The 27975-nt window shown below is 44.2% G+C and overlaps 1 protein-coding gene across 1 annotated transcript; it reads right to left on the reverse strand.

Annotated features, from left to right (window-relative positions):
- Positions 1 to 6871: 6871 nt before the first annotated feature.
- LCMT1 (leucine carboxyl methyltransferase 1) lies at positions 6872 to 27714 on the reverse strand. Its single transcript, XM_073648331.1, has 11 exons — positions 27541 to 27714; positions 26440 to 26531; positions 25061 to 25182; positions 22931 to 23007; positions 21358 to 21419; positions 19180 to 19282; positions 18296 to 18416; positions 17875 to 17976; positions 8430 to 8521; positions 7886 to 7983; positions 6872 to 7138 (listed from the first exon to the last, which is right to left on the reverse strand). The coding sequence occupies exons 1-11, from the start codon at positions 27621 to 27623 to the stop codon at positions 7116 to 7118; spliced, it is 975 nt and encodes a 324-aa protein (XP_073504432.1). The 5' UTR covers positions 27624 to 27714; the 3' UTR covers positions 6872 to 7115.
- Between the last annotated feature and the right edge of the window lie 261 nt (positions 27715 to 27975).

Below are 27975 nucleotides of genomic sequence, written 5' to 3' on the forward strand. Positions count from 1 at the left end.
GGGGGCAGTATTATAGTTATATTCTTGTACATAGGAGCAGTATTATAGTAGTTATAATCTTGTACATAGGAGCAGTATTATAGTAGTTATAATCTTGTACATAGCGAACAGTATTATAGTAGTTATATTCTTGTACATAGGGGGCAGTATTATAGTAGTTATATTCTTGTACATAGGGGGCAGTATTATAGTAGTTATATTCCTGTACATAGGAGCAGTATTATAGTAGTTATATTCCTGTACATAGGGGGCAGTATTATAGTAGTTATAATCTTGTACATAGGAGCAGTATTATAGTAGTTATAATCTTGTACATAGGGAACAGTATTATAGTAGTTATATTCTTGTACATAGGGGGCAGTATTATAGTAGTTATATTCTTGTACATAGGGGGCAGTATTATAGTAGTTATATTCCTGTACATAGGAGCAGTATTATAGTAGTTATATTCCTGTACATAGGAGCAGTATTATAGTAGTTATATTCTTGTACATAGGGAGCAGTATTATAGTAGTTATATTCTTGTACATAGGGAGCAGTATTATAGTAGTTATATTCTTGTACATAGGGGGCAGTATTATAGTTATATTCTTGTACATAGGAGCAGTATTATAGTAGTTATATTCTTGTACATAGGGGGCAGTACTATAGTAGTTATATTCTTGTACATAGGGGGCAGTATTATAGTAGTTATATTCTTGTACATAGGAGCAGTATTATAGTAGTTATATCCTTGTACATAGAGGGCAGTACTATAGTAGTTATATTCTTGTACATAGGGGGCAGTACTATAGTAGTTATATTCTTGTACATAGGGGGCAGTATTATAGTAGTTATATTCTTGTACATAGCGGCAGTATTATAGTAGTTATGTTCTTGTACATAGGGAGCAGTATTATAGTAGTTATATTTTTGTACATAGGGGCAGTATTATAGTAGTTATATTCTTGTACATAGGGGGCAGTACTATAGTAGTTATATTCTTGTACATAGGGGGCAGTATTATAGTAGTTATATTCTTGTACATAGCGGCAGTATTATAGTAGTTATATTCTTGTATATAGGGGGCAGTATTATAGTAGTTATATTCTTGTACATAGCGGCAGTATTATAGTAGTTATGTTCTTGTACATAGGGAGCAGTATTATAGTAGTTATATTTTTGTACATAGGGGCAGTATTATAGTAGTTATATTCTTGTACATAGGGGGCAGTACTATAGTAGTTATATTCTTGTACATAGGGGGCAGTATTATAGTAGTTATATTCTTGTACATAGAGGCAGTATTATAGTATATTCTTGTACATAGAGGCAGTATTATAGTAGTTATATTCTTGTACATAGAGGCAGTATTATAGTATATTCTTGTACATAGAGGCAGTATTATAGTAGTTATATTCTTGTACATAGAGGCAGTATTATAGTAGTTATATTCTTGTACATAGGAGGCAGTATTATAGTAGTTATATTCTTGTACATAGGAGGCAGTATTATAGTAGTTATATTCTTGTACATAGGGAGCAGTATTATAGTAGTTATATTCTTGTACATAGGGGGCAGTATTATAGTTATATTCTTGTACATAGGAGCAGTATTATAGTAGTTATAATCTTGTACATAGGAGCAGTATTATAGTAGTTATAATCTTGTACATAGCGAACAGTATTATAGTAGTTATATTCTTGTACATAGGGGGCAGTATTATAGTAGTTATATTCTTGTACATAGGGGGCAGTATTATAGTAGTTATATTCCTGTACATAGGAGCAGTATTATAGTAGTTATATTCCTGTACATAGGGGGCAGTATTATAGTAGTTATAATCTTGTACATAGGAGCAGTATTATAGTAGTTATAATCTTGTACATAGGGAACAGTATTATAGTAGTTATATTCTTGTACATAGGGGGCAGTATTATAGTAGTTATATTCTTGTACATAGGGGGCAGTATTATAGTAGTTATATTCCTGTACATAGGAGCAGTATTATAGTAGTTATATTCCTGTACATAGGAGCAGTATTATAGTAGTTATATTCTTGTACATAGGGAGCAGTATTATAGTAGTTATATTCTTGTACATAGGGAGCAGTATTATAGTAGTTATATTCTTGTACATAGGGGGCAGTATTATAGTTATATTCTTGTACATAGGAGCAGTATTATAGTAGTTATATTCTTGTACATAGGGGGCAGTATTATAGTAGTTATATTCTTGTACATAGCGGCAGTATTATAGTAGTTATATTCTTGTACATAGGGAGCAGTATTATAGTAGTTATATTTTTGTACATAGGGGCAGTATTATAGTAGTTATATTCTTGTACATAGGGGGCAGTATTATAGTAGTTATATTCTTGTACATAGGGGCAGTATTATAGTAGTTATATTCTTGTACATAGGAGGCAGTATTATAGTAGTTATATTCTTGTACATAGGGGGCAGTATTATAGTAGTTATATTCTTGTACATAGGAGCAGTATTATAGTAGTAATATTCTTGTACATAGGGAGCAGTATTATAGTAGTTATATTCTTGTACATAGGGGGCAGTATTATAGTAGTTATATTCTTGTACATAGGGGCAGTATTATAGTAGTTATATTCTTGTACATAGGAGGCAGTATTATAGTAGTTATATTCTTGTACATAGGGAGCAGTATTATAGTAGTTATATTCTTGTACATAGGGAGCAGTATTATAGTAGTTATATTCTTGTACATAGGGGGCAGTATTATAGTAGTTATATTCTTGTACATAGGGGCAGTATTATAGTAGTTATATTCTTGTACATAGGAGCAGTATTATAGTAGTTATATTCTTGTACATAGGGAGCAGTATTATAGTAGTTATATTCTTGTACATAGGGAGCAGTATTATAGTAGTTATATTCTTGTACATAGGGGGCAGTATTATAGTTATATTCTTGTACATAGGAGCAGTATTATAGTAGTTATATTCTTGTACATAGGGAGCAGTATTATAGTAGTTATATTCTTGTACATAGGGGGCAGTATTATAGTAGTTATATTCTTGTACATAGGAGCAGTATTATAGTAGTTATATTCTTGTACATAGTGGGCAGTATTATAGTAGTTATAATCTTGTACATAGGAGCAGTATTATAGTAGTTATAATCTTGTACATAGGAGCAGTATTATAGTAGTTATAATCTTGTACATAGGGAACAGTATTATAGTAGTTATATTCTTGTACATAGGGGGCAGTATTATAGTAGTTATATTCTTGTACATAGGGGGCAGTATTATAGTAGTTATATTCTTGTACATAGGGGGCAGTATTATAGTAGTTATATTCCTGTACATAGGAGCAGTATTATAGTAGTTATATTCCTGTACATAGGGGGCAGTATTATAGTAGTTATAATCTTGTACATAGGAGCAGTATTATAGTAGTTATAATCTTGTACATAGGGAACAGTATTATAGTAGTTATATTCTTGTACATAGGGGGCAGTATTATAGTAGTTATATTCTTGTACATAGGGGGCAGTATTATAGTAGTTATATTCCTGTACATAGGAGCAGTATTATAGTAGTTATATTCCTGTACATAGGAGCAGTATTATAGTAGTTATATTCTTGTACATAGGGAGCAGTATTATAGTAGTTATATTCTTGTACATAGGGAGCAGTATTATAGTAGTTATATTCTTGTACATAGGGGGCAGTATTATAGTTATATTCTTGTACATAGGAGCAGTATTATAGTAGTTATATTCTTGTACATAGGGGGCAGTATTATAGTAGTTATATTCTTGTACATAGCGGCAGTATTATAGTAGTTATATTCTTGTACATAGGGAGCAGTATTATAGTAGTTATATTTTTGTACATAGGGGCAGTATTATAGTAGTTATATTCTTGTACATAGGGGGCAGTATTATAGTAGTTATATTCTTGTACATAGGGGCAGTATTATAGTAGTTATATTCTTGTACATAGGAGGCAGTATTATAGTAGTTATATTCTTGTACATAGGGGGCAGTATTATAGTAGTTATATTCTTGTACATAGGAGCAGTATTATAGTAGTAATATTCTTGTACATAGGGAGCAGTATTATAGTAGTTATATTCTTGTACATAGGGGGCAGTATTATAGTAGTTATATTCTTGTACATAGGGGCAGTATTATAGTAGTTATATTCTTGTACATAGGAGCAGTATTATAGTAGTTATATTCTTGTACATAGGGGGCAGTATTATAGTAGTTATATTCTTGTACATAGGAGCAGTATTATAGTAGTTATATTCTTGTACATAGAGGCAGTATTATAGTAGTTATATTCTTGTACATAGAGGCAGTATTATAGTAGTTATATTCTTGTACATAGAGGCAGTATTATAGTAGTTATATTCTTGTACATAGGAGGCAGTATTATAGTAGTTATATGTTTGTACACAGGCAGTATTATAGCATTTAATGATAATGCAGTAAAGGTAATTACTTAGTTGAGTCACTTTGTTAATACATAACATAACATTAGATATCTTGTATTGATCCCGAGTTACAGATATTTCATCTCATCACACCACATTATTGAAGGTCGCTTCAGGTTATCGAGCAGAACTTCTTTCTGCTTCAGATATTTGTACATCCCATGGTGAACACCTTTCCAAGAAACGCATGTAGAGTATTTATCTTCGCTCACTCCTGATTGCGGCACGGACAGCCCGGCCAGGGATAAAGTGTAAGACATTTATCAGCTTAATGTAAGGAAACCTGTGTGTACGCCCCTTGCTAATGAGGATTGTATTTCCTTGAAAGCTTTCCATAGAGTAATCACAGATGTCTCTATCAGAACGCACCGGGATTTCAGCCGTCCTTCACCATCTCCTCACACGATTTTTACATGGTCTCATTTCCTATAAAGTGAGGACAGATATTAAAGGGTCTTGGGAACCACCGCTAGGGTGGGGGAGCATGTGACCATTTACATGAAGCTCTGGGATTAGGCAGACTGCCGTCAATCTTAAAGGAGACTTTTAAACTCTCTGTTTTAGCAATTCCTTGTACAGTGGCATGTAAAAGTTTGGGCACCCCTGGTCAAAATTACTGTTATGGTGAACAGTTAAGTAAGTTGAAGAAGAAATGATCTCTAAAAGGCCTAAATTTAAAGATGACACATTTCCTTTGTATTTTAGGCAAAAAATATATATGTTGTCATTTTTTACAATTTAAAAAAAAAAAGAAGAAAAATGGGCCGATGCAAAAGTTTGGGCACCCTTGGAGATTTGTGGCTCAGATAACTTTGACAAAGGTTTCGGACCTTAATTAGCCTGTTAGGCTTATGGCTTGTTCACTATCATCGTTAGGAAAGGCCAGGTGATGCCAATTTCCCAGCTTTATAAAAACCAGCCTCCTCTAACCTTGAGCCAAAAAAACAGCAGCTATGGGGTCTTCTAAGCAGCTGCCGGGCACTCTGAAAATGGTGGAGGCCCAAAAAGCAGGAGAAGCTATTAGAAGACAGCAAAGTGTTTTCAAGTTGCCTTTACCTCAGTTCGAAATGTAATTAAGAAAGGGCAGTTACCAGGAACAGTGGAGGTCAAGATAAGGTCTGGAAGACAAAGCAAAATTTCAGTGAGAGCTGCTCGTAGGATTGCTAGAGAGGCAAATCAGAACCCACGCATGACTGCAAAAGACCTTCATAAAGATTTATCAAACTCTGGATTTGTGGTACATTGTTCTATTGTTCAGAGACACCTGCACAAATATGGCCTTGATGGAAGAGTCATCAGAAGAAAACCTCTCCTGTGGCCTCACCATAAAATTCAGCGTCAGAAGTATGCAAAAGAACATCTAAACAAGTCCTGTGGACCGATGACATTAAAATAAAACTTTTTGACCACAATCTAAAAGGTATGTGTGGAGACAAAAGGGCACAGAATTTCAGGAAAAGAACATCTCGACAACCATTAAGCATGGGGGTGGATCAATCATGGTTTGGGGTTGTGTTGCAGCCAATGGCACGGGGATTATTTCACGGGTAGAGGGAAGAATGGATTCAATGAAATTTCAATAAATTCTTGATGCAAACATAAGACCATCTGTAAAAAAAGCTGAAAGTGAAAAGAGGATGGCTTCTACAAACTGATAATGATCCTAAACACACGTCACAATCCACAATAGACGACCTCAAAAGGAGCAAGCTGAAGGTTTTACAATGGCCCTCACAGTCCACTGATCTGAACATCATTGAAAATCTGAAGCTAGACCTCAAAATAGCAGAACATGCAAGACGACCCGGGAATCTCACAGAACTGGAAGAATGGATGAAAATCACTCAAACAAGAATTGATAGACACTTGTCTGGCTACAAAAAGCGTTTACAAGCTGTGATACTTTCAAAAGGGGGTTCTACTAGGTACTAACCATGCAGGGGGCCCAAACTTTTGCATTGGACAATTTTCATTTTTGTAATCTGTAAAAGATGAGAATATATTGATTGTGTCATCTTTACCTTTAGGCCTTTTAGAGATCATTTCATCTTCAACTTGCTTAACTGATCAAAATAACAATAATTTTGACCAGGGGGTGCCCAAACTTTCACATGGCACTGTATGTATAATATTACAACACAACCTCAATTAAATAAACGTGGCTTAGCGGCAATACCAGGCACTGCCCCAAAAAGAAAGGTGGCGCTGCTATCGAAAAAAAAAAAAAAAGCTCTTTTTTTCCAACCTGATATTATTGTTTTATGCAGACACATAAACCATGAAGTGTAAAAAGAAAAACAACACTTCAGCAATTACAGGAGACCAAACCTTGTACTAAGTGACATTTCCTCGTCATAAAAAAAAATAAATCGCCGAGCGACATAAACAAGCGAGCGAAGTCTGCACGGGGCACACATCATAGCTAATAATTTAACCCTTTAATGTATAAACCACGGCGAGTCGTCATTTATTTAAAACGCCACAAAACATGAGAGAGCTGAAGACAGTTCATGTGATCGGACCGTTAAGTCTCTTCCTCTCCTTAAAAACGAAGAAGGTTTCCTCAGTGCAGGGGAATTTTTTTTTAAAGAAGAGTTCAGGTGATGTGAGCAGTCGGGATCCATTGCGCGGCGGCCTCTGTGGGATCAGCGCGTCATCAAAACACAATTTCTGCAAGACCTGGAATGCATAAAGAGGGAATGAGATATCCCTCCCCCCAGAACTCATCCCTCCCCCCAGAACTCATCCCTCCCCACTGAACTCAACCCTCCCCCCAGAACTCAACCCTCCCCCCAGAACTCAACCCTCCCCCCAGAACTCAACCCTCCCCCCAGAACTCAACCCTCCCCCCAGAACTCAACCCTCCCCCCAGAACTCAACCCTCCCCCCAGAACTCAACCCTCCCCACTGAACTCAACCCTCCCCCCTGAACTCAACCCTCCCCACTGAACTCAACCCTCCCCACTGAACTCAACCCTCCCCACTGAACTCAACCCTCCCCACTGAACTCAACCCTCCCCACAGAACAGCAGCAGTAGATGTGAATGATACTTAGCAGCTCCCTCTCCCCTCTCACAGCAGAAAGGCACACACAGAACTACATCTTCCTCCTCCCCATCTTGTATTTACGTTTTTTTCCCCACATTTTCATGGGATTTATGAGAGTTATGAACATTTACAGGGGGTTTCCGAGGATCACATCATTTTTTTTTTACTACACTACCAGTAAGGCATCTTGTTATAGACTATACATCAACTTTATATATTTTTTTCTTATTTTTGTCCACTACTTAGCTGTCATCCATCTTCCTGTACATTGTGTGTATGCATCATGGACCCCTTTATGTGCCTTTTTTTACCTTTTCCAAATTGCCAGATGTAACCGATACACAAAGTTAGTAAAAGCTACAATGAAGATGGGAGTACCTAGGTTTAGGGAATCTTTAGTGGCCCAGCTGATGCAGTAATGGAGGAGCAGTTGTTCCAATAATTCCTTTTCGTCCAAAAATTCCAGTTTCTCAATTCTGTGGATAAAGAAGAAGTGAATGTGACCGTTGACCGAGTAGCCAGAGGGCGCAATATTTTTTTCCCTATATCACAATATGTATTAAAATCCTGCAATTTTCACACCGACCACTGAGGGAGTGTTTTTTTTTTTTTACAGACTCGAATATCTCGTTTTACAACATTCACACTCACATTAGCCACAATGATGCATCTAATGAGCGTGTAAAAAAGTCATTGTGAAGGGAGAAACAGCTGATCCTAAAAAAAAGTGGCCACGGTGAAGAATTGCAAGATTATTCATTTACTAAAGATTGTGATACAAGAAAAAAAAAAATACAGAAACGCCTGGAAAACAAAAAAAAACAGATTGGGTCATTTTCTAAGGGTTTTACCACTTTTCTAAATCCGAGGTGAAGTCACAACTGCCGGGGATTTTGTGTTTTGCATCCTTTGAGTTACTCACCGCATGAGATCGGTTCGGGGCAGATGACCGTACACTTTAATCATGTCCCAGGCGTCGGCCGCCTCCCAGCCATTAGAGAGCAACCTCTCCGTCTGCAAAGGAAAGTTCCAAACAGTAAGAATCTTGGCATTAACGGGATCGGTGCTCAGTCTTAAAGGAGTATTTCCCCTCTCGCACAATTATGGCTTATATGTATGATATGTCAGAGGGGAGTTGGTGCGTATATACCTGCTGGAGATGTCTCAGGAGATATGGCCCCACCATAAGAGGTGACGCACCGCACACATATCTGTACATCAGCACCTACGAGCTGGATTCCCTAGTTTACAAATATCTTATCGCACATAACTACAAGTCACTTATTAGAAGGTTGTCCATCAGCTGATCGATTCACACTTTGTACGCAGCGAACTCAACTCCAGTCTGAATACAAGTCACTAATCAATCAATAGTGATAAATGATTAATGAGACAATTACACCTCTGTCCTAACGAACCGCCACAAAAACCCTTTATATCCGGAGCTAATCCAACTCATCATCGTGTTCTCAGGATAACATTCTTGTACATAGGAGCAGTATTATAGTAGTTATATTCTTTTACATAGGAGCAGTATTATAGTAGTTATATTCTTGTACATAGGGGGCAGTATTATAGTAGTTATATTCTTGTACATAGGGGGCAGTATTATAGTAGTTATATTCTTGTACATAGGGGGCAGTATTATAGTATATTCTTGTACATAGGGGGCAGTATTATAGTAGTTATATTCTTGTACATAGGGGGCAGTATTATAGTAGTTATATTCTTGTACATAGGGGGCAGTATTATAGTAGTTATATTCTTGTACATAGGGGGCAGTATTATAGTAGTTATATTCATGTACATAGGGGGCAGTATTATAGTAGTTATATTCTTATACATAGGAGCAGCATTATAGTAGTTATATTCTTGTACATAGGAGCAGCATTATAGTAGTTATATTCTTGTACATAGGGGGCAGTATTATAGTAGTTATATTCTTGTACATAGGGAGCAGTATTATAGTAGTTATATTCTTGAACATAGGAGGCAGTATTATAGTAGTTATATTCTTGTACATAGGGGGCAGTATTATAGTAGTTATATTCTTGTACATAGGAGCAGTATTATAGTAGTTATATTCTTTTACATAGGAGCAGTATTATAGTAGTTATATTCTTGTACATAGGAGCAGTATTATAGTAGTTATATTCTTGTACATAGGAGCAGTATTATAGTAGTTATATTCATGTACATAGGGGGCAGTATTATAGTAGTTATATTCATCTACATAGGGGGCAGTATTATAGTAGTTATATTCTTGTACATAGATGCAGTATTATAGTAGTTATATTCTTGTACATAGGAGGCAGTATTATAGTAGTTATATTCTTGAACATAGGAGGCAGTATTATAGTAGTTATATTCTTGTACATAGGGGGCAGTATTATAGTAGTTATATTCTTGTACATAGGAGCAGTATTATAGTAGTTATATTCATGTACATAGGGGCAGTATTATAGTAGTTATATTCATGTACATAGGGGGCAGTATTATAGTAGTTATATTCATCTACATAGGGGGCAGTATTATAGTAGTTATATTCTTGTACATAGATGCAGTATTATAGTAGTTATATTCTTGTACATAGATGCAGTATTATAGTAGTTATATTCTTATACATAGGAGCAGTATTATAGTAGTTATATTCTTGTACATAGGAGCAGTATTATCTATATATATAATTGTCTTATCCTGTCTGTCTGTCTGTCTGTCTAGGAAATCTCGCGTCGCTCATTGGTCCGGCAGCGGCCAATCAGCGCCGCGGGATTTCTGAAAAAAGATGGCGGCCGTTAGCGGCTCATCTGCCGGACGGAGGTCAGCGGCGTTGCAGCGGGGAGATGAGCGGCGCTAGCAGAACAACTACCCCGACCGGCGCCGCTGACCTCCTTGCGGCTAACGTCGGAAGATCAGCGGCTTGGCCCGCTGATCTCCCGACAGCAAGTGTGAAAGGAGGACCCGTGAGCGGCGCCGCTGGTCGGGATGCTTCTGCTGCGAGTAGCCGCTCATCTCCCAGCTTCTCGCAGCAGAAGGAGCCGCACAGGCAGCGCCGCTCCCAGGTCCTCGCTAATACGGAGCCGCACAAGCAGCGCCGCTCCCGGGCCCACACTAATAAGACGCTGATTGGTCGCGGTGGCTGGCCGCGACCAATCAGCGAGATGGGCGCCAAATTTAAACAACGCTCTGCTCATTGGTCGTGGTGGCCGGTTGCGACTAATCAGCAATTTTGGTGACAAATTTAAACAACGCTCTGCTGATTGCTCGCGGTCGCCGGCCGCGACCAATCAGCAGTATTGGCGCCAAATTTAAACACCGCTCTGCTCATTGGTCGCGGTTACCGGTCACGAATAACCAGCATTATTGGCGACAAATTTAAACACCGCTCTGCTCATTGGTCGCGGTTACTGGTCACGAATAACCAGCATTATTGGCGACAAATTTAAACACCGCTCTGCTGATTAGTCGCGGCCGCGACCAATCAGCATTATTGGCGCCAAATTTAAACCTCGCTCGGCTGATTAGTCGCGACCGCCGGCCGTGACCAATCAGCGATATAGGCGCCAAATTTTAACACCGCTTTGCTAATTGGTCGCGGTTGCCGGCCTCGCCCATCAGCGATTTTGGCGCCAAATTTAAATACCGCTCTGCTGATTGCGCCCGGTCGGCTGTATACCTATTCTAGAATACCAGATGCGTTAGAATCGGGCCACCATCTAGTAGTAGTTATATTCTTGTACATAGGGGGCAGTATTATAGTAGTTATATTCTTGCACATATGGGGCAGTACTATAGTAGTTATATTCTTGTACATAGGAGCAGTATTATAGTAGTTATATTCTTGAACATAGGAGCAGTATTATAGCAGTTATATTCTTGTACATAGGAGCAGTATTATAGTAGTTATATTCCTGTACATAGGAGCAGTATTATTGTAGTTATATTCTTGTACATAGGGGGCAGTATTATTGTAGTTATATTCTTGTACATAGGGGGCAGTATTATAGTAGTTATATTCTTGTACATAGGGGGCAGTATTATAGTAGTTATATTCTTGTACATAGGGGCAGTATTATAGTAGTTATATTCTTGTACAGAGGAGCAGTAGCCTATGTAGGCTTTCTCTGTCGGGGGGCGTCTCGGGTGGGGCGTTACTCTTTCCGGCCGGTATACGCCCCCCCGGAAATCGGCCAATCAGGACTGAGGAGCAATGTGACGCTTCCGTCACGCCCACAGTTCTCCCGGGGACCTATCAGCGGCTGAGTTCTTAAGCCCGCCCCCATTCCTTCTGCCTATCGGAGCTTTGGCTCCCCTAGCTCGCTCAGGGCAGCACGCTCTGCTCCTGCTCCGCCCCTCTACGCTGCTCTCGGTCTGGCTCCGGCAGCATCATTCTGTGACTGCCTCATCACCGCAGCCCTGCTCCTGTCTCCGCAGCCCCGGACTTTCCGACGGGGGATGCGGGACCGGGTAGGCCCTGCTCTGGCACCTCCACACACCACAAGCTCCCTCCTCTGCAGTATTCCTGGTTAGACACATATGCCCAAACCCAGGGAGCTTTCTGTCCGTCCCGCTCACACAGTCACATACTACGCCAGTGCTCTTTGCAGTACTAAGTGGCCCGCGGGTCTGACAACGGCTTTCTGCTCGACCTGCAAGCCTCCCACCATGCTGGCACCCCAAGACCCCCCTGCCGCCCAGGACGAGGTAACTCTCCCTCCTCCGGAGTGGGCTGTTGCTATGTCCCAGTCTGTCTCTGATCTCACTAAGGTATCTCAATCTCTGGTGCAGGTCCTAGAACGTTTGCCCATGCTATCCACGGCCACCAGTGCTCCGAACGTTCCAACTGACGATTAGCAGGCACCCCTGCCTCCTCCTTCTAAGGGCAGACCGAGGGCACGTTCTCAGAAACTGACTCACAAGTTCATCCTCCAGCTCTCCAGACTCCAAATTGCTCCCTGCATCTCACACCTCTTCCCCAGAGGTCGCTCCGGGATCAGACACGGCATCAGATTCTGACTCTGGATCCGACAAGGTCCAATATTCTAGAATCCAGGACATGGTTGACAGCCTTATATCGGCCGTCAATCAGACTCTGCATGTTAAAGAGGACGAGAGCCCTTCTCAGGACTACTCCGTTTCCTGCAAGAGAATGAAGCGCCCGGCACGCACCTTTTCTAACCATTCAGAATTTGATGCTGTCTCTCAGAAACAGTGGGAGCATCCAGAAAAGAGCTTCACTGGAAAGAAACAGTTAGACATGCTATACCCCTTTAACCACGACCTCGTCAGTAGATGGACGGAGTCCCCTTCTGTGGATCCTCCTGTCTCTCGTCTAAGACGGTACTGACCCTTCCAGACAGTTCTTCCCTCAAGGACACTACGAATAGACAGGTTGAGGCCTTGGCTAAGTCAGCCTTCGAGGCTGCTGGCACCTCCCTTTGTCCTTCCTTCGCCTCAACTTGGGTATCAAAAGCAGTCTCCGCATGGGCCAAACAGCTTACGCAGGGCATCCTCACGGGGGCTTCCCAGACGATCTGGCTGACCTAGCGGATCAGATCGCCCACGCAGGGAAATATCTGCTCATGGCGTCCCTTGACGCCGCTACCTGTTCAGCCCGCGTCTCTAGCAATATCATTGCCATACGTAGGATTCTTTGGCTGAAGGCTTGGAACGCCGACCCGGCCTCCAAAAAATCACCAACAAATCTCCCGTTTCAGGGCTCCAGACTGTTTGGGTCTAAGTTAGACCAGATCATCTCTGATGCCACTGGGGGGTAAGAGCACTTCCCTTCCCCAGCCGAGACCTAATCGCCCCTTTCCTAGGAAACGTTCCCTTCAGTTCCGGTCCTTTCGTCGGTTCGCTCAACCAGGACCCTCCTCTCAACAGGACCGTACCCCAGCACAGCAAGACAGATGTAAACCTACCTTTAGGCCCACTCCCAACTGGCGCGCAAAAGGTCGCTCTTCCAAGCCCTCTGGATCCCGATCACGATCCAACAGATTTTCCTCAGCATGACGGGTCACTCCCACCTGGGATTTCTCCCAGGGTGGGCGGCCGGCTATCTACTTCTGTTCCGAGACCCTTGGGTATCAGCAATATTGGATGCCTGGGTCAAGGAGATTGTGACCTCAGGCTACAAGATCGAGTTCAACGCCATACCAGGAACACGATTTCTCAGGTCCCGCCACCAGCATCCATCTCTGCTTCCCAGTTTCCTTCAGACCATTGCCTCCCTTCTGCGCTCAGGAGTCATAGTTCCAGTCCCCCTTCAGGAAAGGTGTTCAGGTTTCTACTCCAATCTTTTCGTCGTTCCAAAAAAGGACGGCTCACTACGTCCGATCCTAGACCTCAAACAACTAAACCGACAGGTACGCACGCGTACGGCACTTCAGAATGGAGTCCCTCAGGTCGGTAATCGCCTCGATGGAGGCCGGGGAATATCTATGTTCAGTGGACATTCAGGATGCGCATCTTCTTATCCCAATCTGCGCACCACATCAGAAGTTCCTTCGATTTGCCTTAGTGAACGCACATTACCAGTTCACTTCTCTCCCCTTCGGGCTTGCCTCCGCCCCGAGGGTTTTCACAAAGGTAATGGCGACGGTCATGGCCATTCTACGAGCCAGGGGGATTGTAATTATCCCTACCTCGACGACCTAATGATCAAGGGTCCCACGTTCAGGGACTGTCTCCACAGTCTCCAGATCACCCTGAACACGCTCTATCGGTTAGGCTGGCTGATCAACACAGACAAATCCTCCCTGGTCCCATCTCAGTGCTTCCCGAGGGAAAAGATAAACTCTCTCTGTCGGGGGATTCACCTTCTCTCCGACCCAAGTCCACACCGTCTTCGCCTATGCATGAGTGTCTTGGGAAAGATGGTGGCAGCTATGGAAGCAGTGCCGTTTGCCCAATTCCATACCCGGCCTCTTCAGCTGGCCCTTCTGTCGGCATGGGACAAGAACCCGTCGTCTCTAGATCGACGCATCAGGTTACCTCTTCATGTGAGAAGGTCATTAATATGGTGGACTCGTCCTTCTTCCTTCAGACCCGGGAGGTCATTCCTACCGCTTCGCTGGCGGGTGGTCACTACCGATGCCAGCCTCATCGGTTGGAGGGCAGTCTTCCTCCACCACACGGCGCAGGGCCGTTGGAGTCCCCACGAAGTCTCCCTACCGATCAATATATTGGAGATAAGGGCAATCTACCTGGCGTTGCGTCACTGGCAGGACATTCTTGCAGGGTTCCCAGTCCGCGTACAATCGGACAAAACCACGGCGGTGGCGTACATAAACTGTCAGGGAGGAACGCACAGCAAGTCCGTCTTGAAAGAGGTGACAAGAGTGCTAGTTTGGGCCGAGAACACTGTTCCGGCAATCTCAGCAGTCCACATTCTGGGGGTCCACAATTGTGCGGCCGACTTCCTCAGTCGGCAGGGCCTTGCCTCAGGAGAATGGTCTCTCCATCCTGAGGTGTTTCATCAGATATGCTTACGATGGGGCACGCCGGACGTCGACCTCATGGCGTCTCGGTTAAACCACAAGGTTCCATCCTCGCGATCCTCTTGTGATCGCTCAAGACGGGCTAGTCATTTCATGGACTCAGTTCCAGCTGCCATATCTTTTTCCCCCTCTACCATTGATACCTCGAGTCATCAAAAAGATCAAGACAGAGGGAGTACCGGTAATTCTAATAGCCCTGGATTGGCCCAGAAGCGTCTGGTACGCAGATCTAGTAAACCTGCTCGTCGACTCCCCCTGGAGACTACCGGACCATCCGGACCTCCTCTCTCAGGGACCTATTCTTCTTCAGAGTTCTCGGTCTCTGAATTTAATGGCATGGCCGTTGAGGCAGCAGTGCTGAAGAAGGCGGGTTTTGCGGACAACGTCATCCAGACCCTAATTAGTGCCAGGAAACCCGCAACCTCGCGCATATACCACAGAACCTGGAGAGCCTTTTTTCGTCACTGCGAGAATGATCAGCTAGCTCCCATGTCCTTTTTGCTACCGGTCATTTTGGCTTTTCTTCAGTCTGGTCTGGAAGCAGGACTCTCTCTAAGCACTCTCAAAGGCCAGGTTTCGGCCTTGTCCATTCTATTCCAACGTAACTTGGCTTTCCGTCCTCAGGTCAAGACGTTTCTACAAGGGGTGGCTCACCTGGCGCCGCCTTATTGCCCCCTGGTGGATCCATGAGACCTTAATATGGTCCTCAGCGTCATTCAACAGCCCCCGTTTGAACCCATTCAGGACATCTCCGCCTCTCTTCTCTCCTAGAAGGTGGCTGTTACCTCTATTAGGAGGGTTGCAGAGCTCGCACGTAGCCCTCTCTTGTCGGTCGCCTTTTCCGGTCTTCCCTCAAGACAAGGTAGTGCTCAGGCCAGTGCCTTCTTTTTTGCAAAAGTAGTCTCCTCTTTCCACATCAATGAGTACATTGTTTTGCCTTCCTTCTGCCCGGCCCCAGTGCACCCTCGGGAGAAATCCCTGCACAAACTGGATCTGGTCAGAGCTTTACGCGTGTACCTGTCTAGAACGGCTTCCCTTCGGCGTTCGGACGCCCTGTTTGTCATCACCGAGGGGCGTCGCAAGGGTCTTCCTGCTTCCAAGTCAACCATCGCCCGTTGGATACGTTCGACCATTTTGGAGGCATATCGCGTCTCGGACAAATCTCCCCCTCCGGGGGTAAGAGCTCACTCCACCCGGGCGGTGGAGGCCGCTTGGGCTGTTCGCCATCAGGCTTCATCTGATTATAGTAGTTATATTCTTGTACATAGGGGCAGTATTATAGTAATTATATTCTTGTACATAGGGGGCAGTATTATAGTAGTTATATTCTCGTACATAGGGGGCAGTATTATAGTAGTTATATTCTTGCACATAGGGGGCAGTATTATAGTAGTTATATTCTTGCACATAGGGGGCAGTATTATAGTAGTTATATCCTTGTACATAGGAGCAGTATTATAGTAGTTATATTCTTGTATATAGGAGCAGTATTATAGTAGTTATATTCTTGTACATAGGGGCAGTATTATAGTAGTTATATTCTTGTACATAGGAGCAGTATTATAGTAGTTATATTCTTGTACATAGGGGCAGTATTATAATAGTTATATTCTTGTACATAGGGGGCAGTATTACAATAGTTATATTCTTGTACATAGGAGCAGTATTATAGTAGTTATATTCTTGTACATAGGGGGCAGTATTATAGTAGTTTGTGTGTCTGTTAGAATGTAGCTAGATAGATTAATCACTACTTTCTCTTCTCCCTCCTCCTCAGGAAGTGTTTGCCGATGCTTCCTCCCTCCTCTCCTTTTCCTTGGGGCAGTATAGTTGTACATAGGGGGGCAGTATTATAGTAGTTATATTCTTGTACATAGGGGGCAGTATTATAGTAGTTATATTCTTGTACATAGGAGCAGTATTATAGTAGTTATATTCTTGCACATAGGGGGCAGTATTATAGTAGTTATATTCTTGTACATAGGAGCAGTATTATAGTAGTTATATTCTTGTATATAGGAGCAGTATTATAGTAGTTATATTCTTGTATATAGGAGCAGTATTATAGTAGTTATATTCTTGTACATAGGGGCAGTATTATATTATATTCTTGTACATAGGGGCAGTATTATATTATATTCTTGTACATAGGGGGCAGTATTATAGTAGTTATATTCTTGTACATAGGGGGCAGTATTATAGTAGTTATATTCTTGTACATAGAGGCAGTACTATAGTAGTTATATTCTTGTACATAGGGGCAGTATTATAGTAGTTATATTCTTGTACATAGGAGCAGTATTATAGTAGTTATATTCTTGTACATAGGAGCAGTATTATAGTAGTTATATTCTTGTACATAGGGGAGCATTATTATAGTAGTTATATTCTTATACATAGGGGGCAGTATTATAGTAGTTATATTCTTGTACATAGGGGCAGTATTATAATAGTTATATCCTTGTACATAGGAGCAGTATTATAGTAGTTATATTCTTGTACATAGGGGCAGTATTATAGTAGTTATATTCTTGTACATAGGGGCAGTATTATAGTAGCTATAATAGGAGGAACGGCTGTAGAAATATCATCCCACCTTTAGATAATGCCATTAAAAGACACTAAAGTCCAGTGTGAACCAGTAGGTATGCCTGATAACGCACAGGTGGAATGTGAAGACTATGGGAATGTGTCTATCTCATTATGTAGGAATGATGTACAGTACGGAGTAACTAAATAAAGAGGAGTCAATACTGATCGATGCCTTCAAGGCTTATTGAGTAGCGCAGAGCAGATAGTTAACACATTAGTGATCTATTATGGCTGATAACAGGACCTCACATTGTATAATGAGCGGCTTCTGACCTGTGACTGCAGCGAGCGACAGACCTCCACCCCAGCCAGGTTACACTGCCTCCTCTGCAGGTTCTCCACCATAATCTGTCCAAAACGATCTGCCATGTTCACCTGTGAATATTGGAGCAAAGGGTGAGGGACGCGTCCTCATCACCTTCCTCTTACCGCTAAAGGAGAGCGTTCGCAGCTTGTCAACAGAGCTTACGTCCATCCGGGTTACTAGACTAGGCCATCACTATGACCATGAATGGGCCAGTTCCTGTCATTGAGACCCCCCTTGTTCTTGAGATTGGGGTAGTAGAAAATTCTGAATGCTCTGCCTCAGCTCCATTAATTGTCTATGGGACCGCCAAAAACATTGGATTTCCCCCTTTTAGCGCAATGCAAATCGGCCATCGATTGTATGATAAAGTAGCTGTGACCATGTTACCTGTTCATAGTTAATAAACATGGCGGTGGGGAATGTGCCTGCGGCCCACTTCAACAAACTTCCCGACTGCTCCGGAGTCATATAAACCAACACGCACTCGGCCACGAGAAGAGTCGGCAAGCTGGAAATAGAAGAGAACGTGAGAACGGGCTGAACCCAACATCAGTGCAAGTACAGAGAGACCCTAAAAGCAGAAAGTAACAGGCTAGAATAAAAGTATACTATATTCAATGCATTATGGCTACAAGTCAAAGAGTATAGAACGCTAAAGTGCCCTTGAAAAAGATTATAAAGTAAGGATAGCCCCATTCCCCTACTCCAGAACTGCCAAATCTTCCTCCTCTCCACGAGCACCTCAGGAACTCAGTATAAATTATTTATTTTTTAATAACCCAAATAAAATCACTTTTGTAATTTGGTTTGATTAAAAATGTTGCACCGTTTTGCTTCTGCAGCTTTTATGTATCACAGTGCATAGCAAGCTGCTGAATGCTGTTCACACATCATGAGTGATCATCGAACCTTAATTCTGATCAAATCTAAGTCGATCAACTTTATTGTGATCGGAATTGAGCTTGGACGATCACTCCAAGAAAGTGAACTCCTTCTCTGACAGATCTGGCTGTGAACCGTATTCTGCAGCTTGCTATGTACTGTGATACATAGAAGCTGCAGAAGCCGAGCACTGCAAAATTTTAAAGTTAAGCCCCCAAAAAAAAAGCGTGTACACAGCCTCTCTCTTTTCAACGGTCCACTTCTCTTCTATATACAACCCTGCAAGAAAGATACGCAGAGCAGCAGAGACGACAATTTATATACAGGAGGTAAAAAACTAAATCTCTGTTGTGTTAAATCAACGTAATCAGGATAAGCCGACACCTTACTGTGGGGCCATGCCAAATTTCTTTAGCTTTTCCTCCATGTCCTTCAGGTGTCTCAGGTCTGCGCCAATGATGGAATAATGCAAAGAGTCCAGGCTGTGGGAATCTATGGGAAGAGTCAGATAACAGTGTCTCAGAAAGCGAGCAGCATGGTTGTCCGCGGAGGGGAAGGTTGGGGGGGTTTTGACGGATCTGTGATAGCTCCCCAATATCATAGATCCCCCTGTAAGACCCTGGATCTCTGACAATCAACCCAATCAGGAGGCTGCTGAGCGTGCAGGAAAGCAGCACTGATCCTTTCTAAACCCGCTGAAGCTTCACAGCTTCTCTGTGATCGGCCAAGTTGCAGGAGGTGCGGACCCCACTAATCAAACAGCAAAGATAAAGTTAACCCCATTAATAAAATCATTTCTAGAGTGTTTCTATTTTCTCTTTTTACAGCAGAGACATCTCCCATTCCCCTTATTTGCTCCTGGTCCTTCTGAGGAACAGCACCGGGCCTGATAAGAATCTGGCAGCAGCGCAGACCACAATCCAGGCTTTCTGGACTTATAACCCGAGGGTTGAAATGCAGGGGGTACGCGGAGGGGACAAAGTACACACTCTCACCAACAATTTGCACCTTTCCCTTGATAGTAATGTTTTATGATGTGTCAATATAGGAAGATAAATTAATGGTAAATTAGGAGTAATAATCATCCTGGCTATGAAACAATGAAAACTCGTATGGTGGGAAGGGGGGGATAAAACGTATAGGGGCTGGCAGACAGATTGATCGGTGGGTGTTCCTGCATCTATCGGGGAATTTTTATCTCGGTTAATATTGGGCTGGGGGTGCGCATGTCCGACCGCAAGAAAAAAAAAAACAGAGTGCAGCGCTCGAGTGTATGGAGCGGCGGATGAGCTTGTGACTGCTTCTCCATTCTAACGGGGGATTAAAAATGCCTGGTTCTGAGTACTGGTGAGGGTCCCAGCGGCTGGACCCCCCACAATCAATGAGTTATCACCTATCCTACCATCAAGAGAAAGTGTGTTATGGAGAGCTGTAAACCTTCAAGGAACAAGCGGCAGATAGGACGAGCAGCACGGCTCGCTTTACTCTTCCCTGCGCTCACCGTCAGGACCTTATACTCCTCCCGCGGCTGTGAAGGTTGACGAGACCAACTCTTCTCTGCTACCAGTGATGCCTCATGAGTGGAAATTGAGGGAACATTTGACCAAAAGTGGTGTGGAGAAGATAAGGTGGGAACAGGAGGGCCTGCGGCACATGGCAGCGAGACCCAGTGTCAGCCTCAGAGGGAAAATTTCTGCCTACCCAAACCTGGGGAAGACTGAGGAACCGATCCATCAAGACAGGCGCTGCGCACAATCGCAATATGACGGTCTTGCTGAAGAAGGTTCCAAATTCATCAAGAGAGGCATGACACTTAATGAATTCGGCGCCTCTTCTAAGTGGTGTGTGCCTCCTACGTGCCAAGAACGTTACTCCACTTTGGGACTGGAATAGCAATTCTGACGTACAAACGGTTGTCCTTTTTTGATGGATTTTGGGAGGCACACATGGTCCATGCTCCCATCCTGGCTCGACCCAATTCAACAAACCCGAGTCAAACTTGCGAAAAAGGGGTGTTGGACTGCTTAAACTTTAGACTGCAGAATCGAGAGAAATTGTACTTTTCTTATGACGCAAAGCAACAAGCTATCTTCACAGGAGAACAAGATGGTAACGACGAGGGGTCTTCATCAGGCCCCGACAAGATCGCCGATGGACGCTGGAGATAAACACCAATTATCCAAAAGCCTCTGTAACCCCTATCGATGTGCAGAGACCCCGTCTGAATGGAGCAGAGGTCAGACACTATAGATAGGGAGATCACTTTTTATCTTCGATCATTCAGCCAGCAGTTGTCTCTCCGAAATCCTCCATACACAGGAGCGCTCACTCTGCCGAGAGCACCGGCGTCCTCCATGAGAGGGCGAGCCGCCGGCAGACTTCTCGGCAAGAACAAAAAATCTGAGATCCCGGATCGTTATCTTCCCTGTCATCAATCGTCCTGGGACGGTCGGGAGACCCCCATACACATTAGACCATTGGCGGCGGAACTTGTCGATCTTGGCGTTAGACTAATGTGTATGGGGGGGAAGAGGAATCCCAAATCCCTGCACAGACCCCAGACCCACCTATAAGGAGCGACTCTCCAGAATGCGATTCCATTATTGGCTTGGACAATGGAGGCTTTGACCTATTAAAAAAAATAAAAAAAATTATCAAAAGTTAATCTATAAACTTAAGGAAAGAAATAATTCTCTGGTTTTACAACTCAGATATAAACTTCAAATATGTCCAGAGGTTTTTATTGGCGAAATGAAATAGTGGCTGTGGTGAAATATCACCGAACGGTGCCAGAAAATATAGCGTTAGATAACAGAGCAAAAAAAAAATTATATGAAAAAAGAAAAGAAAAAAGGTCAAAATGGGGGTCACATCATTTTATCATATTGTCTAGTATGGAACCACAGCGGGTTTAAGGGGGTCCCTGGACCACCACATCTATGAATAGTTATTCACTAACTCGTACAAACACTAGATGTCTGGGGTCGCCCGGTTTCATAAGGCGTCGGTGCTCACAGGGCACAAATCCCAAGGACAACCCCTGCATGTATCCTGCATATGGGCAACAAAAATTGGGGTCTAAAGCGAGGGGGCTAACACTAGGAAAAATATTCCAGAAAAAAGTTGGGGTGCTGCATAAAATGTAAAAAAACAAGAATGAAATCATCTGGAAATCCGTTGATGAATTTTATTCCCAGAAGAAAACAGATCAGAAGATGAACGTTGGACATTTATACATTTAATTAGAAAAAATAAACTAATTTTTAGAAATTCATGGCAGCGACATCTCAGAAAAGTTGGGACGGGGGTTAAGAAAAAGCTGGAAAAGCAAGTGGTGCTAATGAAAAAAAGCTGGAGGGTCAGTCCTCAACCAAGATGGTCAGAGGTAAAATTGAAAAGATGTTGAGAAGAGAGGGGGCGTCCTGGCCCGCTGCCGCCGAAGAGAGGCGCTGCCGCCGGAGCCGGCGACGGGGTGGCCCGGAGCCGGCGACGGGGCGGCCTGCCGCAGGCGCCGACGACAGGGGGCGGCCTGCCGCCGGTGCCGACGACAGGGGGCGGCCTGCCGCCGGTGCCGACGACAGGGGGCGGCCTGCCGCCGGTGCCGACGACAGGGGGCGGCCTGCCGCCGGTGCCGACGACAGGGGGCGGCCTGCCGCCGGTGCCGACGACAGGGGGCGGCCTGCCGCCGGTGCCGACGACAGGGGGCGGCCTGCCGCCGGTGCCGACGACAGGGGGCGGCCTGCCGCCGGCGCCTAGGGCATGGAAACGGCCCAGGAACAACTTTTTTGAGATGCGTTGCTATCATCAATTTCTAAATTATTCTTTTTTTTTTCAAATGAAATGGAAAAAAATGTCCAACGTTCACCTTCTGATATGTGATTAAAATATGCATATATATTTATCATTGTATTCTTTTTCTTTATATATTACACAACTTTTTTATGAAATTGAGGATTTGCATTTGTGAATAGGATTGAGATGCAATACCAGACACAACCTGACTATAAGTGTGGCGCTGCACCTGGATGACGGCAGCCGTGTGCATTTGACCTATGCCATTTCGTTCCTGCAGAATTCTTGGATTTTAGCCTCATGGTTTCCCCTCCCCCTTCCCTGTTTTACACATATGCACTGACTTACTTTATGTTATATAGTTTTCTGGCCACTATCGAGGGGAAGTCGACCTCAAAGTACTTCGTCGGGAGAATATTTTCATCCTGTGACAACATAAATGAATGGAAAGGTTAAAAAAAAATGCTGGAAATGTAATCATCGGTCATGGAGAAAGCCGGCGAATGTAATGTACATTTATCAGACAGGGGCAACGACGTCGTCCCAGGTCTTCGGTTTTTGGACCGGCACAGGTCATGCTCCGCAGAAGAGCTCGGCCCAGCACTGCTCTTCCCTAAATACGGAGATGGGCTCATAGACTTTCTATTAGGACAGCGGTATCGCCGTGGGCTCATCAGTGACGCAAAATGAGTGCTCCATGGACTGTGCAGGTGCCATGTACCGAGCAGCCGAGCCCTGCAGGGACAACGCTCCGGAGATAGTCGGCACAGGCCGCTCTCTCACAGTAGTGACTTTCAGCATCTACAGATAAGGAGGAATAAAACATTTACAGTTTCAGCCTCTATAAACCCCATAACAGATCCCCTGAACTTTGGAGCTTTCATGCTGCGTAAGTCCCTTACCGTTGTCTCAAGTACCTGTGGATACGTCATTAATGTCAGAGATGAGATAACCCCTTTAAAAAAAAAAAAAAATGACGCTCCCCAATTTGGACAACCCCCTTCAGCCACAAGGACGTCATTTCCTTTGTGTTCCCCAAGAAAAAGGAGGCTGACGGCCATGTAAAAGTGTATGGGACAGGCGGATACTTATAGCGAACCTGGGGGCCTTTGCGTGGCTATTTATCCCATCGGCAATAGTTCTCAACAAGCAAAATAATGCACTGATCAAGAGCGATATAGAGATATTATATAGTGATAGATTTTTATTTTTTTTCATTCACTTTTCTCTAAAGATTTACTTTTTTTTTTCTACAATAAAAAAAATCATTATATATAAAATGATTTTTATGCTAAAAAAAACCCCAAAACAGAGTGGAATTGAATTCCACAAAAATCCGTCATTTTTTTTAGAATTCACTTCTGCGTGAATTTAGTAAAATAGCGCCACCTGGCTGCCAGTTTTCAGGAGCTCAAAGGCTATCAAAATTATATAAAAAAAAATATATATATAAAAAAATCCTTATCCATATAAAAAAGTAACATGTAAAAATCCTTATACTTGCCCTCCGCTCACCTCTTGGGTCCTTTCCCTAAGCACCTAGTCCCATCACTTTGGTTCTGCACATGCGCACGTCACGTCTAGCAAACCTAGAAGCCTCGGCCTGGCGACCAAGGCCCGGGAATGTCACTGCTGCCAATGCCAATCCGAAGATGCGACAAGGACCAAACGGGTGACGGTGAGGAGCAAAGGGGCCGGAGAGGAGAGCGGAGGTCAAGTAAAAGGATTTTTACATATTCCTTTTTTTTTTTTTTTTCATTATCTGGGGTCTGTAAAGACCCCATAGTATAATAAAACATTAAATTAGCAAATTTCCCGGGGAGAAAAAAACAAGCAAATTTGAGTATTTTCTGATCGGCTGATGTTGCCTTTAATGACTGCGAGCCTAAAATGTCTCAGCTGAGTTTGGCGCCCTCCAGTGGTAAAAAGTATTATAGGTTGTTAAATCTCATTATCTCACCATTGGGTTTCTCATTTTATTTGTGCACTGATCAATATCTAGAAAGTAGACTTGTGTTTAGACAGGGGGGAGTGGGATGGTCACGAATTCTCCAGCAGCCTGAAGTCACTGCTTTAGTCGTCCTTAAAGTTAATAGTTCTCGTGGAACTTTTATCACATAGCAATCTCAAATATCGGCCGCAGCAATAAGGGCCGGATACGGTCACATACTAATGTGCAATGTTATCAGGAGTCTGACAACATTTCCTTGCTTCTTCATTGTTGGAATGACCACATAAAGTAGTAATTTTCAGCCTGCGGCTCTTCAGCAGTCAGGCCATGCTGGGAGTTGTAGTTTTTATGGCGGCCAGAGTGCCACAGGTTGGAGACCACTGGGGTATAAATGCCAGGCATATGGGCAATTGTACCTGGTGAACGCGCTAAACGCAGAGCTCTGAGGTGACATGCACGGGATCTGCGCTCTGCAAACACGCTGAACCAGCAGGAGGCGCCAGAGGATCGGATGTCCTGTACTGTACCTTTAATCTCCAGAACGTGGTGTCCAGCCCGGCCCCGAGGCTGATTATCTGACACTTGCACTCCGTCTTCTTGAGAAAGGCGTTCAGCAGCTGATTCACCCCCTGCACCCGGGCATAGTAACCTGAGACATTACAAGATGCAGCATTAGAGGTTTAAAGCTTGTTTTTTTTTCCCCTTCATATTTTACATTTTTAAACTTTTTATTCTTATTTCTCTATTAGGATCTGACTCTGCAGAAGTTGGATTTTTAATCCCCATGGCGATGGCCACCGAGCGTTATCACTACGAGGAGCGGGATCAGAAGCGGAGCCGTACAGCGCAGGACCCGATAGTAACTGATGCAGCTTCCATTTAACCTACTAAATGCAGCTGTCAAGAAAGTCTGTGGGAATAAAGAAAAGTATCCGAGCGACCGCCATCAGTTCAAAGCCCATTGGCACCACGGGATCGCAGGGCGACCATGGGTTACCAATGCAGCCGAGGGCAATCTGAAGACCTCAGAGTCTGCGGGCCATCATGTTAAAACTCGTGACAGCCAGCCTATGGGCGAGCATCATAGGAGACCAATCATTTTACAATACCCTGCAATACCAGAGTAGTGCAGTGCATCATACAGACGATCAAGGGGGTCACAGGTTCATGTTGTCTAAAGAAACTAAAAGTGAAAAAAAAAAATATTATATAAAAGTATAAAACAGATAAATTGGAATTGTAGAGAGAGAGCGCACGTCAGGGCAGACACGAGAAGAGCGCGCGTCAGGGCAGACACGAGAAGAGCGCGCGTCAGGGCAGACACGAGAAGAGCGCGCGTCAGGGCGGACACGAGAAGAGCGCGCGTCAGGGCGGACACGAGAAGAGCGCGCGTCAGGGCGGACACGAGAAGAGCGCGCGTCAGGGCGGACACGAGAAGAGCGCGCGTCAGGGCAGACACGAGAAGAGCGCGCGTCAGGGCAGACACGAGAAGAGCGCGCGTCAGGGCAGACACGAGAAGAGCGCGCGTCAGGGCAGACACGAGAAGAGCGCGCGTCAGGGCAGACACGAGAAGAGCGCGCGTCAGGGCAGACACGAGAAGAGCGCGCGTCAGGGCAGACACGAGAAGAGCGCGCGTCAGGGCAGACACGAGAAGAGCGCGCGTCAGGGCAGACACGAGAAGAGCGCGCGTCAGGGCAGACACGAGAATGGAGTTCAGCTCTTGGCAAGTGAGTGCTGTCAGTCAGAATCAGGGGAAGTCTCCAAAAGAAAATTGAAGGGGCATGAGAGTGCACCGAGTCCTTGGTTGCACTAAGGGTGCAAAGAAGCCCCTTCATTTGCACTAACGTGCTGGTAGAATTTTTATAGGAGCCATGAGCTCCTGGCCGACCGATCCAATCTCACTTGCCTCTATTGATCTCCGGGGCTTTACGCTCCTTCGCTTGTCTCACAAAATACTGAATGTACGGATCCTTCCAGTAACCGACACTGACCGCAAACCTGGGAATGAAAAGAAATCTGATGAGAAGCCGGGAACACTCATCCCTGAGACATCTCCCACAGCAGACAGTCATTTCTGGCTGTTTCTCTCCCACAGATCTGAACTAATTATTACACCGGAGGATTTTCCATGTATAAAATTAGAGGTTATGGATCAGCTCGAAAACGGCGGAGGACCACAGCCGAGGGGCCGAATCCTCCCGCACTGGGTAGATGTGTGGAGAGCTGGGGGTGGTAGAGGATTGGAGCTGAGAGGGCGCCATCAGTAATGGGAGTCAGCGGGAGCACGACTCCCCCCCCCCCCCCCTCCAGAAATCCCAGTTGTGACCGATCGGGAGGATGAGGGGCCTTAGGAAAGGGGATTTTCGTGAGTCGGATCCATTTTTTGTGGATTATTGGAAGTTGAACCATAATAGAGGAGCGACTCCGAGCCCCGGAGGGTCCTGACGGCCTTTATCTACTTTTCTAAACGCTCCCTGATCTGCAAAGGACGGGAGTCTGTAAGGCCGGAGGAGGGAGGGCGGCCGCTAATGATCACAAAATACATAAACATGTCCACCTACCGACCCCCCGACGCTCCTGTGCGCCCCCCACCTGTCTCCTCACACGTCACATGATCAGTGCGACCTATCAGTAGCCAATGATTGGCTGCAGTGGTCATATGATGAGATGAAACGGAAGCTGATGGGTGGGAGGCACAATCAGAAGTGCCGTGGGGGATCAGTGGGTGAACGTATAAATATTGGAGACACGTAGGTCTGCACAGGAGCTGCGTACATTAAACGGCAGAATTGGAGATACATTGCTCTGCATAGGAGCTGCGTACACAAAACGGCAGATTTTTCATTAAGACTATTTGCAGTCTTGCTTCATTTTCTCTTTTGGTTTTCTTGGCGCCATCAGGAGCAGTGACAGGTGTGAACAGCCCCTGTAATAGGAGGGTCCGTCATCCTCTGACCGCTCCTCGGTGCACCCTGTCAGTGACGTGTAATGACGGCTCCTTCCTCACCTCTTACAGACAGAGGCGTCATCACACGTCCCCCTCACGGCCTCGTCCGCGGTGTCAGAGTCCGGCCCGGTAGCTGCGGACATGTTCCTCCGCGGTAGGTGTTACACTGTTTGGGCTCCGGGTGGGTGTGACGTCACTTCCGTCACTTGTCTCTGCGGTCACGTGCTCGCTTGTTTCTTCCAGAGACCAACCCGAGATCCACCAATAAGAAGCCGCAGAAGAAGGGGGCGGAGTCATCGGAGTGTATGGAATTTGGGGGATGCACAATGCTGGGGGCTGTCTGTGGTGGGATTAGGGGGTGCACAATGCTGGGGGCTGTCTGTGGTGGGATTAGGGGGTGCACTATGCTGGGGGCTGTCTGTGGTGGGATTAGGGGGTGCACAATGCTGGGGGCTGTCTGTGGTGGGATTAGGGGGTGCACAATGTTGGGGGCTG

The sequence above is a fragment of the Phyllobates terribilis genome, unplaced genomic scaffold (assembly GCF_046119375.1).
Source record: "Phyllobates terribilis strain yellow unplaced genomic scaffold, ASM4611937v1 Scaffold_9__5_contigs__length_417890890, whole genome shotgun sequence".
NCBI classification, from domain to species: domain Eukaryota; kingdom Metazoa; phylum Chordata; class Amphibia; order Anura; family Dendrobatidae; genus Phyllobates; species Phyllobates terribilis.

Coding starts and splice junctions, on each gene's coding strand:
- LCMT1 (XM_073648331.1), bottom strand. CDS start 27,623: ATGTCCGCAGCTACCGGGCCGGACTCTGACACCGCGGACGAGGCCGTG. Junction 18,417..19,179: donor AAATTTGGCATGGCCCCACA/GTAAGGTGTCGG, acceptor TTCTATTTCCAG/CTTGCCGACTCTTCTCGTGG. Junction 7,984..8,429: donor CCCCGAACCGATCTCATGCG/GTGAGTAACTCA, acceptor CTTTATCCACAG/AATTGAGAAACTGGAATTTT.